General features: G+C 43.5%; 1 protein-coding gene across 3 annotated transcripts in view; it reads left to right on the top strand.

Annotated features, from left to right (window-relative positions):
* Positions 1–17,660, top strand: part of LIPE (lipase E, hormone sensitive type) — a 105,871-nt gene extending 88,211 nt beyond the window's left edge. For all 3 annotated transcript variants that reach the window (XM_073602054.1, XM_073602053.1, XM_073602055.1), the window contains 5 exons: positions 1,705–1,999; positions 5,564–5,791; positions 8,108–8,266; positions 9,645–10,231; positions 12,643–17,660. In XM_073602054.1, the coding sequence (XP_073458155.1) occupies positions 1,705–1,999; positions 5,564–5,791; positions 8,108–8,266; positions 9,645–10,231; positions 12,643–12,933 (1,560 nt within the window). In that variant the 3' untranslated portion in view covers positions 12,934–17,660. The remainder of the gene's footprint in view (positions 1–1,704; positions 2,000–5,563; positions 5,792–8,107; positions 8,267–9,644; positions 10,232–12,642) is intronic.
* The last annotated feature ends 268 nt before the right edge of the window (positions 17,661–17,928 follow it).

The raw sequence follows: 17,928 nt of genomic DNA, 5'->3' as shown, positions 1-17,928 counted from the left end.
TTAAGGGAAGGACAGGGTCAGTAGCTTCTGGGTCAGCTCCATCTTCACTGTAACAAACCCTGTCTAAAAGGATTAAGTATCTGGGAGCCTGGTGAGGCTCCTCCGACACCCCTAAAGGGAACATACTGTGTCTGGAGGGTCCTCCCCAAACACCCATAGAGTAACATTTTCTGTAGTCTAGCCTAGAATTGAACTCAAAGATAAAGGTTTTGTGAGCTTAACTAGAACGCCCCAACGGACGGGCCCTTTAGCAAATAGGCCTAAAGGCACTTAAGTCAGAGGGTTTCTCCGGTTGTCGTAGAGGGCCATAATGTGGAGGGGGGTAGAGGTAGGTCAGAGGGAAGGAGTAGAAGGGGAGAGAAGTAAGAGCCAATCAACAGGAGAAGTGGACTTCTCCTTTTAACCAAAACAAAAATGTCTTTGCAAGTTTACTATTTTCAGCACTGATTTTAACAGTTTAGCTTTTGTTAAAGGTACAGTTGATCTTTAGCTACTTGCCTCCCTTCCACAGTAATTTATTGTGGGTGGCACAGGCAGGCCGGACAACGTACCTGTACATTGCCGGCTTGCTTCCGGGTTTGGGGCGCACGTGCGTGCCCTCTGCCTACCCAGGCTGTGATTGGACACAGCACGAGATTGACAGCTGATTTAAGCCAATGGTTTTGCCTGAAGTCAGCTGATTGGCTGTGGCCAATCACACACAGAGTTCTGTTTTTACACAGAACTCTGTGTACTGTGAATAGCAAGTAAACTGTTTCTTCTCTCTGCAAAGCAGGGAGAAAAAACAGCCAGGTAGTAAAAGCAGCATACATTACACATTGTTAGGCACACAATTAACCCCTTGATTGCCCCTAGATGTTATCCCCTTTCCAGCCAGTGTCATTAGTTCAGTGTATAGTATTATCACTGTTACTAGAGATGTCAGTGTCAGTTAGTGACCCTCCCAGATAGTGTCTGTTAACGCTAAATTTGCCTGCCACCCTATCAAAGTTACACTATAAGTCGATGATCACCGCCATTGTAGTATAGTGTCATAGCTGCGTCAATTCCAGTATATTTACCATAGTTTGTAGACACTCTATCGCATAAACCAATAATATCCACTTATTGCATATTTTTTTTTTTTTACTAAACGCGTAGCAGAATACATTTTGGCCTAAATTTATGAAGAAATTTTATTTTATTGATAGAATCAAATCTTAGCTTCACCTTCAATCTGTTGACTGTGTGTCAAATAATTGTGATTAGCTTCCTTGCTGAAGGACTGCTGAGCTACAATCACGGAGAGAGAGAGTTTGCAGAAAGTCAAAGCAGGTTGAGTGAAGTGAAGGTTGCATATGTAATGAACAAATATGGCCGTCCACATATAATTACATATATCTTTAAAACCATCAAGACACAAAATTATTTACATTAACCATCTCACATTTTCATGCATTTTGAAAAAGACAAAAGCAGCCTTCAGTCTAGTTTCCATGCTGGCAATGATTCTGTAGCAGACCTCCCCATTCTACAGATGTGTATATTCAGTAGTAATTCCGTCTTCTATAACTCTGTTTGTAAGTCGGCAAACACACAGGTCAGGATGTTAAGTGTTCCCTACTCAGCCCATCTGAAAACATAAGGAAAAGTTGCATATTAATCCAAATCTATGCCATGATCTGAATTCTGACAATACTTTTAACACACTCATGTTTATTTTAGGAGAGCGAGGAACTAAACGTCTTCACAAAACCTGAAGGTCCTCTGAGCCTTGACCTTCGTCTCAGATCTCGCCCGGCCCCTCTCTCTCCAGACCTGATCATCCATTTTCACGGTGGGGGGTTTGTAGCCCAGACCTCAAAGTCGCATGAGCCCTACCTGAAGATTTGGGCTCAGGAGCTCGAGGCGCCCATCCTGTCTGTGGACTACTCTCTTGCCCCAGAGGCTCCTTTCCCAAGGGCTCTTGAAGAATGTTTCTATGCCTATTGCTGGGCTTTGAAACACTGTCGGCTGCTGGGTCAGTACACACTTCATTTGATTTTATATATTCATCAGATTTCAGTAAACATATCAATTTTTATTGTTGCTTTGAATTAGGTGGAGAAGGGTTGGAACCTCTTTCAGGTTTTTATTATTGTCCTAATCCTGTCTTAGTTGCTTGTTCTCCATCTATCCAAAACTTAGAAAAAACATTGTTATGCTTAAAGTGGTGTTCCGGCCGAAATTCTACTTTTTGAATAAAAATTCCCCTATAATACACAAGCTTAATGTATTCTAGTAAAGTTAGACTGTAAACTAAGGTCGGTTTTGTTAGTTTATAGCAGTAGTTTGTTATTTTATAAACTTACAGCAGGCCGTGGCCATCTTAAGCGTGGGCATCTGAAGCCAGACTGTATTTCTTCCTGGATCTCATCCTTGCAGATCTCGCACATGCTCAGTGCAGCACAAGCAGTGTAATAGGTTTCAGGTCAGGTTTCCATAGCAACGGCAGTTTCAGAAGAAGTTGCCGCCCCTTCCCAGAAGACATTGCAAACAGGAAATGATGCGATGGGCCGCGGCCAGGGAGGAGGAAGTAAAAAATGAATACAGCAGATATACAGTAGGTGCTGAGAAAAAAAATAAAAAAATATCCAATTTGTTTACAGTGCACAGTTTAGTGAGGGATGCTGAAGAGTTGTAAAAGTGGGTGGAACTCCACTTTAAATAGAAACTATAATGATTCAGGGTCAAATTAATTTTTTAACATATATATATATATATATATATATATATATATATATATATATATATATATATATAAATAATATAATGCTTATTTTATTTAATATATTTTCCACATGTCCAAGGGTTTACAAAGAACTGTGGATTATTTAAGATGGACAGCACCGAAGCTGAAGCTTGCTTTGTAGCTTCCTTTGTCATATTGAAGCCATATGCCCCGTACACATGGTCGGACATTGATCGGACCTTCCGACAACAAAATCCATGAATTTTTTCCGACGGATGTTGGCTCAAACTTGTCTTGCATACACATGGTCATACAAAGTTGGGACTATAAACGGGGCAGTAGCCAATAGCTTTTGTCTCTTAATTTATTCTGAGCATGCGTGGCACTTTGTGCGTCGAAAATGGGTACACACGATCGGAATTTAACCGATCGGATTTTGTTGTCGGAAAATTTTATAGCCTGCTCTCAAACTTTGTGTGTCGGAAATTCCGACGGAAAAAGTCTGATGGAGCCCACACACGATCGAAATTTCCGACAACGCAATCCGATCGCACTTTTTCCGTCGGAAAATCCAAACGCGTGTACAGGGCATTAGACTGGGGGTCGGCAACCTGTCTATCGCGATCTACCAGTTGGCAGCTGACGGGTAGCTCACGCTAGGCGGTCCTAGCAACCAATCACCTGCTGGTTAACTTGAAACGTTAACTCCGGCAGCTCCCACTCCGGCTCTGCGTCCAGTACTATACTGCCTCCCGCTCTGCTGTACACGTGCTGTCAGGTAATAGAGTGATCCCTACACAATGCCGTGTGTTTGTGAAGGGGGTAAAAAACACTGCCTGGGGGGGAGGAGTTAGTGGGGCAGAAGACACTACAGTGAGGGGGGAGTGATGTGAAGGGGCAGAGGACACTACAGTGGGGGGGGGGGGGGGCAGGGGAGTTATGTAAAGGGGCAGAGCACACTGCTGTGGCAGAGGACATAGGACACTAGAGTGGGGGTGAACGATGTGAAGGGGGATGCAGAGGACACTACAGTGGGGGGGGGGGGATCATGTTAAGGGTCAGAGGACACAAGACGCTAGAGTGTGGGGGGGGTGGTTGATGTGAAAGGAGGCAGGGAACACTGCTATGGCGTTTCAGAGGACACTGCTTGGGGGGGGGGGGCAGAGGAAACTACTGTGGGGGGGTAATAGTACATTATTGTTGAGGGGGTTGATAAGGGGGCAGAGGACACTGCTGTTACACACTAGGTATGCTTCATGCTGTCTTTTTATTGGGGGCCTGATACGTTTTTTTTTTTTTTTTTTTAAATTTGTTTTAGCTTTTTTTTTTTTTAAAGGGTGACACCCCCCCAGAAATCTTTGATTTCCTCTATGTTGTACCGCTAAAAGGTTGCATACCACTGCTTTGTGTCCCATACACACGATCCAAAAATCGTTCGTCGTTTTTTTTTGCATGCTAGTCATATATCGAACATGAAGAGCTTACTAAAGTTATTAAAATTCTCGTACGGCAGAATAAAAGTGATGTCATGTGTTGTAGTGTATTTGTATTGTATTTTTGGACGACAGCTGTACTGATTAAATGAAAATCGGGCGATCTGGTATCGTACGAGAATAGTTTTCGTGCTTGTACGATCTAATAATATCGAATGAATTGTCGTGATTGGCTCTCGAAAGCTCTGTTCTAATGATCCGATTATCGTACGATCGCTTCGAAAGTGGCATTTTTCGTACGATCTCCGGATCGTGTGTACGGGCTATTAGACTCTACTTCTTCCTGAGGAGATTCCAAGGTGTTCTCAAGGTGATTTCATTCTTTCAGAAAGTTGTGATTGGCCCTGGACTCTTCCTTTAAGGCTGCATTCACACCTGAGCGGTTTCAGCTCGTAAAACGCCCAACAAGAAAAATCCCCTTCATTTCAATGGCACCTGTTCACATCTGAGCGTTTTGTCAACTCAAGCAAAACGCCTGAAGCTCAAAAAAGTACATGAGCTTCTTTTTTAGGCAGATTACAGGCGTTTTTTCCACTTTTTACATTGGTGATCTTTCGACCTGTACAAAATCGCGGTAAAAACGCGCAACTTTCTGCCTGAAAAAAATACGCTCAGGTGTGAATGCAGCCTAACTCTTTAAGGTGGAGTTCCACCCATTTGAAAGTCAGCAGCTAAAAAAAGTGTAGCTGCTGACTTTTAATAATCAGACAGTCATGGTCCAGTGATGCGGGCGTATGAAGCCCGACTCCTCTCCCCCTCCTCTCTGCGGCGCCGGCATTCTGACTCACAGCCAGGCACGCACTGCGCACTGTGAATGGCCGGGCAATCTTCTGGGACATGTGACATGTCCCAGAAGATTGCAGGGAGGGAGGGGGGAGAGGTGAACTTCCTTCCGGCACCACGGAGCCAGGGGAAGAAGTGGGAGCTGGATGCCCGTACCCGCTCCTCCCCCAAGCAAATGACATGCCAAATGTGGCATGTCAGGGGGTCACCTTCACTTAAAGCGGAAGATCCATTTTTGGGAGGAACTTCGCTTTAACAAATGAAACCTGTAACCAACCTGGCCAGTTCATTATTTGCATATGAAGAAATGCTAAAGCAAAGGTTACCCTCAGTGAAATATGCATCTGAGTATTTTGCCCATTCCCTCCTGTATTTTACACCTTCCAGTTGATTAAAGCAGCTGTCCTTTACATTAAAGGACCAATAGGAAGTCTTGGAAGTTGGGGGGAGGAGGTAAAACAAGACTAATATGAGACATTGATTTGCAAGCCCTTTAAAGTGCATATGTCATTTTTTTTCCATATACATGGTGCGTACGTATATATAAAATTACATTTCTGTGTCTTTGTATTTTCAGGCTCCACAGGTGAAAGGGTCTGCCTGGCTGGTGACAGTGCCGGTGGTAACCTTTGTATCACCGTAGCAATGCGTGCTGCTTCTGTTGGGGTTAGATTACCAGATGGGATCATGGTTGCCTATCCAGCCACATTATTACAAGCCACAGCTTCCCCATCCCGACTCCTGACCCTGATGGACCCGCTGCTGCCGCTCAGCGTGCTTTCAAAGTGTCTTAGCGCTTATGCAGGTACAGATTTTTTTTTTTTTTTTTTCTCCGGATATTGCAGAGAGCAGCAATGATGCTCAAAGTGCACTGATTCATAGCAACCAATCAGATTGTACTTTTCATTGTTCTAAGGTGGTCAGTACAATGAAAGACTATTGCAGATTGGTTACTATGGGCTACTTGACATTGCGCTTTCATTTTTGTTGGCTTACTAGTAAACGTGACAATGTATTTATTTAGTAGCAGCTCTACCAGGCAGCATATATCAAAGGGGACCCATGTAACCTTGAAGAATAGAGCCCGAGAACGCAAAAACTCTTTCTGAACCCCTGTTGGCTTTTGATTATTTTTTTAATTTTCAGTCTATTCAAGGGAAACATTTTCATTTCCCCCTAGTACAATGTATAGATCTCCATAAGGATGGTCTCCCCTATTACACAGTTGCTGCAGTTTTATCTGCCCCTTTTTCTTTCCCTGGTCTAAGCTGCATACATTTTGAACATTTGCGACAGAATTTAATGCCAGTTCTCCCTGAGGAAACGGGCTTTGTCCCAGCAAAACGTGTTGGTGACTTTCATGTAAAACACCCTTGTGACAGACCTAGCCGGGAGAGAGACTTTTGGAGGGGACTGAATGCTAGCCTCTTGCCGATCGATCGTGGGCCCTGGCATTTGGGGGAACAGTGCTCTTTGTGAGCTGTATGCCTGGGGACTCTTGAGGTGGTATTACTGTAGATTCGGGTCCTGGTCCCCCAGGACACACAGACTCTGGGGACCCTGTGTATGCCATATGGGAAATGGTGACTTGGAGGGTATGTCTTGGATTACTTAAAATGGGACAGTAATATTTATCCCCAATATCTCCCAGGATATATATGTAAAGACTATTATTGGTTTGTTTGCTTCTGAACTCAACATGTTAATTGAGTGAGCTGATCACATTAGCCTCCAGGACTGGCTAGGAGACGAACAGTCTACTCCTATTATAAGTGTTGATGACTAGGCTGAGGAGGGGGGAGAACACTGTTTGTATTGTTAATTGTAATTAGCTCCTGCTATTGTGGAAATGTCCTTTGGTTGTACTTATGATAATGTATAATGTACTGTGTGAAGCTTGGTGACCACAAGTCTGGGCAAAAGGTCACGTTAGTAAACTAGCTCATGTTAATTAGATTACAGGTGTATTGTTAGAGTAATATGAGCAGGAGGTCTGCATCTCCTCTTTCACTGTATAAAAGAGACTGTATTCCTGTCAATAAAGAGAGATTCCTGTTTGAACTTACATACAGCCTGCCTGGTGTTTGTTCTGAGCTATCACAACTGGGTTAGAACGGCACATAGCTGTAGTTCTAATCCCGGAGCATTGGATGACCGAACAATCAGATGTTGCGATCTGCAATCTGATTCTATAGCAGCAGAGGAGTGTCGGGAGAGTGGAACCGAGCCAGCAGGGGCTCGTTACAACCCTGAATGATCATCTAGGGTTATGTTTGATGATTGACTACTGGCATTGTATGCAATTGCAGTTGATGCCTATGTGTTTGAAATATTTCTAAGTTTTAACTTTTTTTAAGCTTCTTTGTACAACCCCTGGAAAAAGTATGGAATCACCACTCTTGGAAAATGTTCATTCAATTAAAGGGGTTGTAAACCCTCGAGGTTTTTAACCCTTAATGCATTCTATGCACCAGCGCCCCAGAGCCCCCCTTTTACTTACCTGAAAACGTTCTTTCCTGTGACGTGGACTAGCACACCATCTCCAGGCGGTCTCTCGGGTCCTGATTGGATAGATTGATAGCAGCACAGCCATTGGCTTCCGCTGCTGTCAATCAAATCCAATGACGCTGCGGCCGGAGGGGTGGGGCTGAGTCCTGCGGTCTGTGTCAATAGACGCAGAAGCAGGACACGGGAGCGCGCCCGCACGGGTGTCCCGAAGAGGAGCGCTTCTCCGACGGGACACTTAGGAGGAGGAGCCACGAGCACCTCTTAGGGACCCCAGAAGAGGAGGATCGGGGCCCCTTTGTACAAAACCAACTGCACAGTGGAGGTAAGTATGACATGTTTGTTATTTAAAAAACCTTACGCTTTAGTGTCCTTTTAATGAAAATAGGTTTGAGGCACGTCTGTTTTTTTTTCTACATCATTAAACAATTGAATGAACATTTTCCAAGAGTGGTGATTCCATTTTTTTTGCCAGGGGTTGTATAATCAAAATGTACATTTTAAATGTATGGTGTGGTGCCTATTTGCTTGGTTTTTGTTAAGGATTTATGATATTTCAGTAAACTTGATGATGTATTTATCTCCACCTTTTTTCCACTCTTTTGCTTTTATGCAGGCACGGAACGAGTCCCTGTGGACGAACGAGCGGTTGAAAAGCAGAGTTCACTGAGTCAAGTAAAACGAGGGACCGCGTTATTTCTCAGAGACATCCGTCATGGAGCCGCGTCCTGGCTGAGCAATCTAATGGAAGGGAGCAAGGACAGGGCTAATCCAGGTCAGGCTTTCAGCTTAGAGGGTTGGTGGGTACCACGAGGTGCCTGTTAGTAGTCTATTGTGTAGTTTGTTGAAAGTGATTTAGTCCACCAGACTACATCTACAACTGACTCTGCAAATACCCGTTGACCTCTTCACAGCTGTCTTGGACTGAAAATGTAAAAGGCCACATTGCCTGCTGGAATAAGACAGGGCAGAAGAGAAGTAGTTAAAGTAGAACTCCAGGCTAGACTTAACTAATCTTAAAACTGCTCCCTCCAAACACCTACGCTAACAAACCTGTGTAACAAAACTGTATACATTTTCAGGCTGATCAGGCTCCCCTGTGTTGGGCAGCAGCAGCTGCAGGGGAAAGGAGGTAGCACCAACGACAGATGAGCTGTAGGAGCCTATGGGTGACATCACCAGCTGTTGAGCGCTCTCTCCTCTCCTCTCCCCTGCAGCCACCGCTGGCTGACTCAGGGGAGATCATGTGACCTGAAAAGAAGGTAAATATATACAGGCAGTCCCCGAGTTACGAACACCTGAGTTACGAATTACTCCAAGTTACGAAGGGCTTTAAATGCCAGCCACTTGTGCTCCATGCTGGTCCTGGATACCTCCGTACACATCCCGTACTGTAGTACTACATGTACTGCATGTTCAGAAGAGCCCCAGATAACATAACAAGCTCCCGGAACATTCCACATCCATGCACAGGCGGGCGTTACACTTACGAATGCAGTGTTCCGACCGGAAGTTACACTTACGAATGCAGTGTTGCAACTTACGAACAACTTGGGCTTACGAACAAACCTATAGTCCTTATTGTGTTCGTAACTCGGAGACTTCCTGTACAACGTACTTACACAGGTTATTCAGCATAGGTGGTGGTGGGAGAATGGGGTTGCGCCTGGAACTCCACTTTAAAATATATTTGCTTTTAAATCTTGTTATGTAGCTATGCAACCTTCATAAATAGCTTGGAGCTTTCTGGTGGGGTCCTTTCACCCGAGCTTTCCGTTTGTTTCATCTGTTCAGTCACATTTTTCAAAGAAAAAACTGATCAGTTTCTCATCAGTTTATATCGTACATCAGTTTTTTCTTACATCCGCTACCAATGCAAAAACTGATACATCCGTTTTTCGTCAGATCTGATTTTTTTTTTTTAATTGAAGAAGGATTTGATCAGTTCCAAAAAATGAATGTTGATGGAAGCGGATGTACATGGATGATCATCTGTTTACATCTGTTTTTCCATAGAGATGCATTGATGTCCATTTTTCATCTGTCAACGGATGGATGAAAAACAGACAAACGGAGTGTCCGTGTGAAAGGGGCCTTACTATAATTAGGATCCTAAAACTCTTTCTAATGGCATTTTATGATTTTTGTTGCAGACACGGTGAGAAAGAGCGTATCAGAGGCAGCACTAGCAGAGGAGCCTCTTTTTAACCGCAAGGTGTCTTTAAAGAGCAAAACCTGCCAGGATCTGAACCGCCATCAGTACATCGAGGAAACCAGTTTTGCAGTTGGAACTCCAAACCAGCATAGTGGACCCCCAAACAAACATGCACATAGCGGAACACAGTCCAATGACTCCTCCTTTGCAAATGGGCAGCATTCACCATCTTCACTGTCCATTCAATCAGAAGGCAGCGATGTGTTGTCACCCACCAGCCTACAGAAACCCGTCAATTTCTTCTTAACAGAGAGCGAGAGTGAGGGTGACACCTCCTTTGACCGAGAACCTTCTACACACTCTAAAGAGAACATTCCCCCTGCACACTCCAGTGAGGACAAATCATCCCCACAGTCCCCCTCCGCTCCTCTTCTGGGCTTTCCAGAAGGATTTCAGCCCCTGCGCTCTCAAAATGGCGTGGCCCACATGACCTTACAGACTTCTGCTATTGTGGAAAATCCATACATGTCCCCGCTGCTGGCTCCTGACAGTATGTTGCAAGAACTTCCTCCCATTCACATTGTGGTGAGTACAAGACGGTGATGGGAATTGGCTTCACATAGCAGTGTCAGGGTGCAAACTACACATATGCTGATAGCAGTCAGTTTATTGCAGAAAGATTAGCAAAAAATATATACGATCGTTGTGGCCTACTGGACTTAGTTACTTCATGTTTAACCACTTGTTGCCAAATCACTTACCTGGTACATCATTTGACTTTAAGTGGTTGTACCAGGGTGATGCACGTACGCCGGCTGGTCAGAGACCCGAAGAAAGACGAAATCAGCTTTGATTGGGTCGCCGCTATGGTAAACCAGATGCGATCATATGACATCACTTCCAATTTACCGACATCTTAACAGCGCCATTTTTTGAACATCGAAAGTATTCAAAAATGCCGATCTTGGTGTTTTGAATGCTTTTAAGTGCAAAGGAGGGATTTGGAGTCCCAGATCCCTCCATAAAGAGTATCTGTCACATGTCTATTGCTGTCACAAGGATGTTTTATATTTCTTGTAATAGCAATAAAAGTGATCCAAAAAAATAAATGTAAAGCAACGGTGTCAAAAAAATAATAATTTTAAAGTGTCGCGCCCCCCCCCCCCCCCCCTGTGCTAGTGCGCAAAGGCGAACTCGTGCGCAATTTTAAAGCTTGATATGTTTGGTATCTATTTACTCTGCGTGACATCATCTTTTATATTTTCCAAAAAGTGGGTTATGTATTGTGTTTTTTTGCAGTAACATTTTAAAAAGTGTATTCTTAACTGTGTTTGAAAAATCGCTGCGCAATACCGTGTGACATAAAAAAAGTGCACAACTGACCAATTTATTCTCTAGCTTCTGCTTTAAAAAAATATATATATATATATTGAAGGTTCTAACTAATTTTCTAACAAAAAAAAATTATTTCACATGGAAACAAAAAGTGCCAGAAAATGCCTGGTCTTCAAGTAGTTAATAAAGTGGTTGTAAAATCAGAAGGGTTTTTTATCTTGATGCATTCTATGCATTAAAATAAAAAGCCTTCTGTGTGCAGCGGCCCCCCTAATACCGGAGCCCCTTCTCTATTCAGCGATGTCCACGAGTGTCTCAGCCGTTCAGGACTCTCCCTCCAGTTTGGCTGGGAGACAGCATTGGCGCCATTGGCTCCCGCTGCTGTCACTCAGTCAGTTAGCTAATCAGGAGAGAGGGGGGCAGGGTCAAACCACAGCTCCATGTCTGAATGGACACACAGAGCTACAGCTCTGCTTGGGTGCCCCCATAGCAAGCTGAACAGGAGGGAGGGGCCAGGACCCCAGAAGAGGATGGATCTGGGCTGCTCTGTGCAAATCCACTGCAACAGAGTAAGTAAAAATGAGATGTTTGTTATTTTTATAGAAAAAAAAAAACAAGACTTTACAATCACTTTAATTCAGTAATGTTGTGATATGTATTTTTACGTAAGGACAGAATTAAGCTGACTATATACAATTAGTTTTAACAGATTCCTCCATCCAGACAAATGAGGAGGATGAAGAATTCCCCCTTGTCAGGACATTATTATGACAACGGGACTCACTTCTGTCACAATACACTGATCATTGGCTGCAGCTGCTGATATGCCAAGGTTTCCCTGCTTGTTTTTTCGACAGAAGGCAAGCAAGGATGGCCACACATTGATCAGGATTCGGCCAGTCCCTGCTGTACCGGCCAAAATTAAAATTGGTTTGTAGTCAGCGTAAAGCGGAACTTCGCCCAAAAGGGAAAGTTCCACTTCATGTCCTCCTCCCCTTTTCTTTTGGACCTTTTTTTTTTTTTTTTTTTTTTTTTTTTTTTTTTTTTTGGGTGAGTGGGTACCTAGTTCTCTCCTCCCGCCTTACTTGCCTGCAACTTTCTGGGCCACATCACAAGTCTCAGAAGGCTGTGAGACCATTCACGCAGCGGGAATTGGACTGTGAAGCCGTAAGGAGTCACATCTGGCTTCCCACACTAAACATGGTGGCACTGGGGACTCGAAGACCTGCAAATAACAGTTCTGGGTAAGGATGGTGCTGCATCCCTGAACAGTGTCCTTTTAATAAAAGTCAGCAGCTACAGTGTTGACTCCTTCCTGCTCATTTTTGAAGCCACCCTTGCAGGTGGGTTAACCCTTTCAACACCAAAGTCCCTTCGAATTCTGGGTCCCAAATGAGGACTTACCAATCCAAAAAGTACTGAAATGAGTCCTCTCCTCTCTGACCGAACTACCCCGAAATCCCCCACCATACATGGGTGAGAACCCCTGAGTACCAAAATTGTCCCTTGAACTCTTCCTTAAAGGGACCACTACCCAAATAGTGGGGAAATGCTTTATATCTCCCATCCCTGTCGTCCTGTTCAATATATATTTAGAGTTTCATTAGTATTGTACTGCTTGTCGAAAAGCTCGTTTTCATGTCATTTGCTTGTTTTTGCAGGCCTGTTCGCTGGACCCGATGTTGGATGACTCAGTGATGTTTGCTAAGAGACTCCGTTCTCTCAACCGACCAGTCACCCTGAAGGTAGTAGAAGATCTCCCGCATGGATTCCTCAGCCTATCACAGCTGTCACCAGAAACCCGAACCGCCACAGCTTTGTGCGTCCAGCGCATCCGGCAAGTCCTGCGAGAAGAACCTCCTGCCCCGCCTCCTGCCGCTTCCCGCAAACACCGCAAACTGGAAAGGACGCTGGGGAAGAGCGCAGTGACCGATCGAGAGATTGGAGCCTGAAACCCCAAATAACTTTTTCCATAACGTGCAATAGTCATTTTACATTTATCACCACTGGCTACTCTGATTTCACGCTGCTTCCATTGTGTTGAATCACAAATGCCACCAGCAGTCTTCAATGTCTCTGAGAAGTATGGTGAACATGCTTGAAAAAGGGATTTGATGAAGGACATCCTACACGCATAAGGTGCTTTTTTAGTAAATCTCTTGGACACCCTGGTTGACAGAGAGCTGCTCTAAATCTTGGATTCTGACCCTTGATTGTTATCTACTCTGGGGTCCTGCGGGCCACCACCACAAATCTCATGGACACAGGCGGGTTGGCCATACAGCATAAAAAATGCATGCTTTTGGGCACTTGGAATGCACAGGTACATCATAGAGCTTGCTGTGAGCAGCCTGTTAAAATCAATGACAGGCTTTGGCGGCTGGATGCTGTTCCAAGCAGTGCTCACGTATAGAGCCTAATGCAAACAGGGACATACCTGAGCACAGAACTCCTGGGCATACGTCCCATGCGGCCCTTAATGTGAGTATCGCTTGAAACAATGTCCAGCCTGTCATTGACCATTGTCGTTGATTTTGGCAGGGTGTAACCCTGGTGCCCAAAAATGGCCTGTATGACTCACTTGTGTGCATGAGCCGTAATACAGTTTGATAGAAGAATAAGAAAAACACAGAGCAATGCAGACTTCTATTCTTTCTTCCTTCAACATGTCCGTAAATCCAGCCCACCATGGTGTTGTTGTTGGCACATTTATACATGACCTTTGCCTAAAGCCAACCACATAGATGGTTCGAATCTTGCCCGGTTCAGCAGGGACTGGCCGAGATTCAAACCATCTATGGGCAGACTGATTGTACCCATTGATTCACTTAGGTGCAACAAGCATGTTGGATTTTTACATGCGATTATTGCCAGTGGCTATGGTGCTAGCAATAATCGCTGTGTTCTTCCAGGAGGGATGGATCTCTGCTCCCCGTGAACACAATAGTTCTGTTGGAGGGGGGGATTCCCCTGATCAACATTGGCTGTGTTGATGGGGGAATCAAGCTAATTTCTTTGAGTTGCAGGACAAAAATTTGCTCCATGTATAAGTTCCACCATCGCTATGAAATCCATCCTTTTCCACACCGTGACTTCCTCCACTGGCTTGTTGATGTGACATATGGTTCACATTACAACATGGCTGCCTCCACTGCTTGGATATCGGTCCACATTACAAAACAGCCGCCCACATGTTTGACAGCAGACTTTTAGTGGTAATATCTTGATTTTGCTTGTGTGCGTTTATTCTATATGACATGTATATATCTTTTGGGTTCTCGTTGTCCATCTGTATTTATCATTTTACATTCCCTCTCTGTATTTATATATGTATGTATGTTTTGTGTTTTTGTTTTCCTCAAATTTATACTTTTATCAAACAAAAAAAGTACAGTTTTTTATATATAAGATATATACGTTTTATGCATGTGTTAATATTATTTTCATTAACACGCTAAGACAAGATGTATTTAGCTGGGCTTTTAAGAAAAACTGTCTTGTAGTATGACTAGGGAAAAAAAAAACTCCAGCCTTCACTTCAGTCTTGCATAGGCTACTCTCCTGTACTGAAATTGTTTAATCTGGTTTCACTGCACACTCTGAGCTTCTCACAGCATGCATTAGAAGATGCAGCATGTAAGAGTCATGCCTCATTTCTTGGCTGGAGGACGTCCAGCATCATCTAGTAGTGCTTTTCTCCTCAGTCTGGTTCTCCCTGACCCGGCCCTTTCGTTCATCGGATTTGAGTTCTTTTTATCATGGAGGCTCAGCATTGCTTGTGTGGGTTACTGAGAGTGGTCTGCATAGGAACACCCACCTCTCAAACCTGACATCCACCCAACAAGCCATTTTGAACTCCTTCCAAGTTCCAGCCCACTGGTGGTTTCAGGACTGAGGGCTCTAGAGGGGAGGACTGAGGCAGGGTGCTGTAATGTTTTAAGAAGCTATGTACAGCACCCTGCCAGCCATGATCTGTTTTTGAATTGCATAGAAAAGCATAGAGACCTAGTAATTATATCGCTAGGTCCAGCTTTAGGCATGTAATAATAAAACACTGGTTTTATTTAATAATTTTCTTCATGTTGTTGTGGGAGGAACCAAATGAGTATATGCAGATTACACTTCACCTCTAAAGTGTATCTCTAGCAAAAACTTTTTGGTTTTGGATAAATTGATGTAAGGGTTTAGAATCTGTCTGTTTTTTATTGCCTTCTGTGTGCCCGCTAGGGAGGTCGAGGCAGAAAGTGATGGAAAGTAAAATAGGTACCATGAGAAAAGGCAACATTTCAGAAATTAATGGAGGCATAAAGTTCCTTGTTTATACAATTTTTGGCCAAAAGTTTGTGGACCTCTTACCATCACACATATATGAGCTTGTTGGATGCCCCCCTCTAAAGCCATGACTATTAATATGGAGTTTGCCCCAACAATGTGAAACCTTGGGATTCTCCCTTCTAAGAAGGTTTTTCACAAGATTTTGTAATGTGTCTGGGGGCATTGGTGCCCATTCAGCCAAAAGGGCAATTGTGAGGTCAGGTATGGATGGTGTATAAGACCTGGCTCACCATTTGTGTTCCAGCTTATCTCAAAGGTATTCAGTAGGGTTGAGGTCAGGGCTCTGTGTGGACCTTCTGAGTTTCTCCTCACTAGACTCCTCAAACTGTGTGTCTTTATGGAGCTGGCTTTGTACTTGGGGGCACAGTCATGGTAAATGAGAAGAGGGACCTTCACCAAACTGTTGTCACAAGGTTAGAAATGCACAATTATCTAACAAAATGTCTAACATGTCTCTGTATAATGTAGCATTACCAGTTCCCTTCACTAGGAAAGCTTGGGCTCAGTAGTTTGGAGGAGTGTCCTCATACTTTGACCATATAGTATATATAGGTGAAGTCTATTCAAATTGATTTTGCTTTGGTATGGGGCCCTAACACCACTAGACAGGCAGGGGGAAAAAAATTCAGAGGTTTTTATACCCACTTTTCCTTAGTATGGCTCCCATGAGGCAATATGAATAGGAATTTTCTATTGGGTTGTGTTAATTGGCTTTATTTACAGATTTTAGCAGCTCTTCAGTTTAAAACTTTTTTTGATTTACACTTAGGTTAGAACAGAAAAAAGTTAGTTTTCTGGGCCCATTCACACTTACGCTTTCCATTTAGGTGTGTTAATGTACACACGTTCAAGTACGTTGCATTTGGATAGCCCATTTATTACTAGTGGGCTGCCAATGGAAAAAAACATGCAAGCCTTTTTTTTGAAAAGGCAGTGCACTACAATCCATGGTATATGCATTGTGTGCTGTAGTGCATTGGGCTCTACTGTACAACATGTTAGGGTATCATTCACAATAAAATGGCACCACACATAGAGCAGGTCTAGTGGCACATGTTGTAGCGTGTGATGCCACAACCAAGAATAAGCCCTCTGGTTGGTACAGGAAATTATGGATTTTTTTCCCCAATGGTGACCCAGAAATAAAATAAAGGCAGTCGATCAAACCTCTTACTACTCAGACTGAAAAGATGTTTTTAAGGAATCAGTTCTTCTATCCTTTTAGCTCTCTTTCCCTGACCTAACAATCTCACCACCTCCGATAAATGCATACACATCTCACTCCAACGGCTCTGCTATTTGCATGTAGCGCTGCAAGCCTTCAAGGTCCTGGCTGGGCCTACACATTATAGACTTCTATGGGGACTCATCCTCCTGAGGTCTGAAATGCTTGAGATCAGCCAAACAGAATCTGACCTCAATAAAACCAGAAATTCCAATTGGTTTGTTAAAGACAGTTTTGCTTTCAGGCTCTTTCATGCACAGGCGTAGGTTAGGTGATCATCCATCCATAATAACTAGAAGAGTGTATGAGTCAATGTGTGCAGATGGATATAGCTCGGTACACAGACCTTGAGCAAGGCAGGTATTTTATGTATATTCAGCCTATTTGTTTTATGTATCTCAAACAGGAACTCAGCTGAAGGCCTTGCTTTATTTTTTAACCTTGCTTTTGGACATTCACCTACATCTTCCATGCTGCGGAGACGGACATTTTGCAGGCAATACCTCAGCACTTTCATAGGCCGTATTCTCAGTGCAAAAAAATGGCCTCCTCCAGTCTGTGCAGGAAGTAGGTGCCTTTTTAGTGCATTTTAACCCACAAGATGCTTATGCAATTTCCAGCGCTGTCAGATGCTTAATGTTCTCATGAAGGGAAAACCACTAATTTAAGTGTACCTGTCACCTAAACGGGGGGTGCAGCAGTATTCTGTAGGTGATCACTGCCCGCTCTGTCAAAACGGCTGCCTGACCGGATGACAGGTGCTCTTAAATGTTGCAGTACTTACTTGAGTCGTCCTCATCAGCAGAGGGCTGACAGGTCATTTTTAATAAGTTCTAAGCACTCTTTTATATTGTCTGTACATTACCAGCACATGTGTATAATAGTATTGTTGACCTATGTATATACGTAATAACAAATAGTTTTTTTTTTTTGTTTTTTTTAATATATGTATACTGATTGTCTATCTGTACATATACTATGCATTCATATGTCACTATATTGTTGTAAACACACAAATATGAGGCTTTTCATAACGTGTGGAAAGATGTAGCTCATGACATCCAATCTGAATTCAGTGGTTTATAACAGAATAATAAAACGCCTTGTTGCTAAGGTTAACCTACTCTTTGCACTTTTTTTTTTTTAGCCGATATGGGTTAGTGTGTATGCACCTCTATGGACATGTACATATTTGGGGCTTATGCACAGGGGCGTAGAATTTTATGCAGGGTCCTGCATAAAAAGTAATCTGTAGTGCAGCTCAGCTCCAACGATCGTATGTCCATATAGGGTTGAGATGCTTACAAAGTACAAATCTATCATTCAGAATTACTCAATGCCGAGGTCATTCTGCACCACCGCCGCTGCTGCATACACATTGTCGATG

The sequence above is a fragment of the Aquarana catesbeiana genome, linkage group LG10, assembly GCF_042186555.1.
Source record: "Aquarana catesbeiana isolate 2022-GZ linkage group LG10, ASM4218655v1, whole genome shotgun sequence".
NCBI lineage: Eukaryota > Metazoa > Chordata > Amphibia > Anura > Ranidae > Aquarana > Aquarana catesbeiana.
Note: the sequence above shows the minus strand (reverse complement) of the source record. Positions and strands in the feature narration are given on the sequence as shown.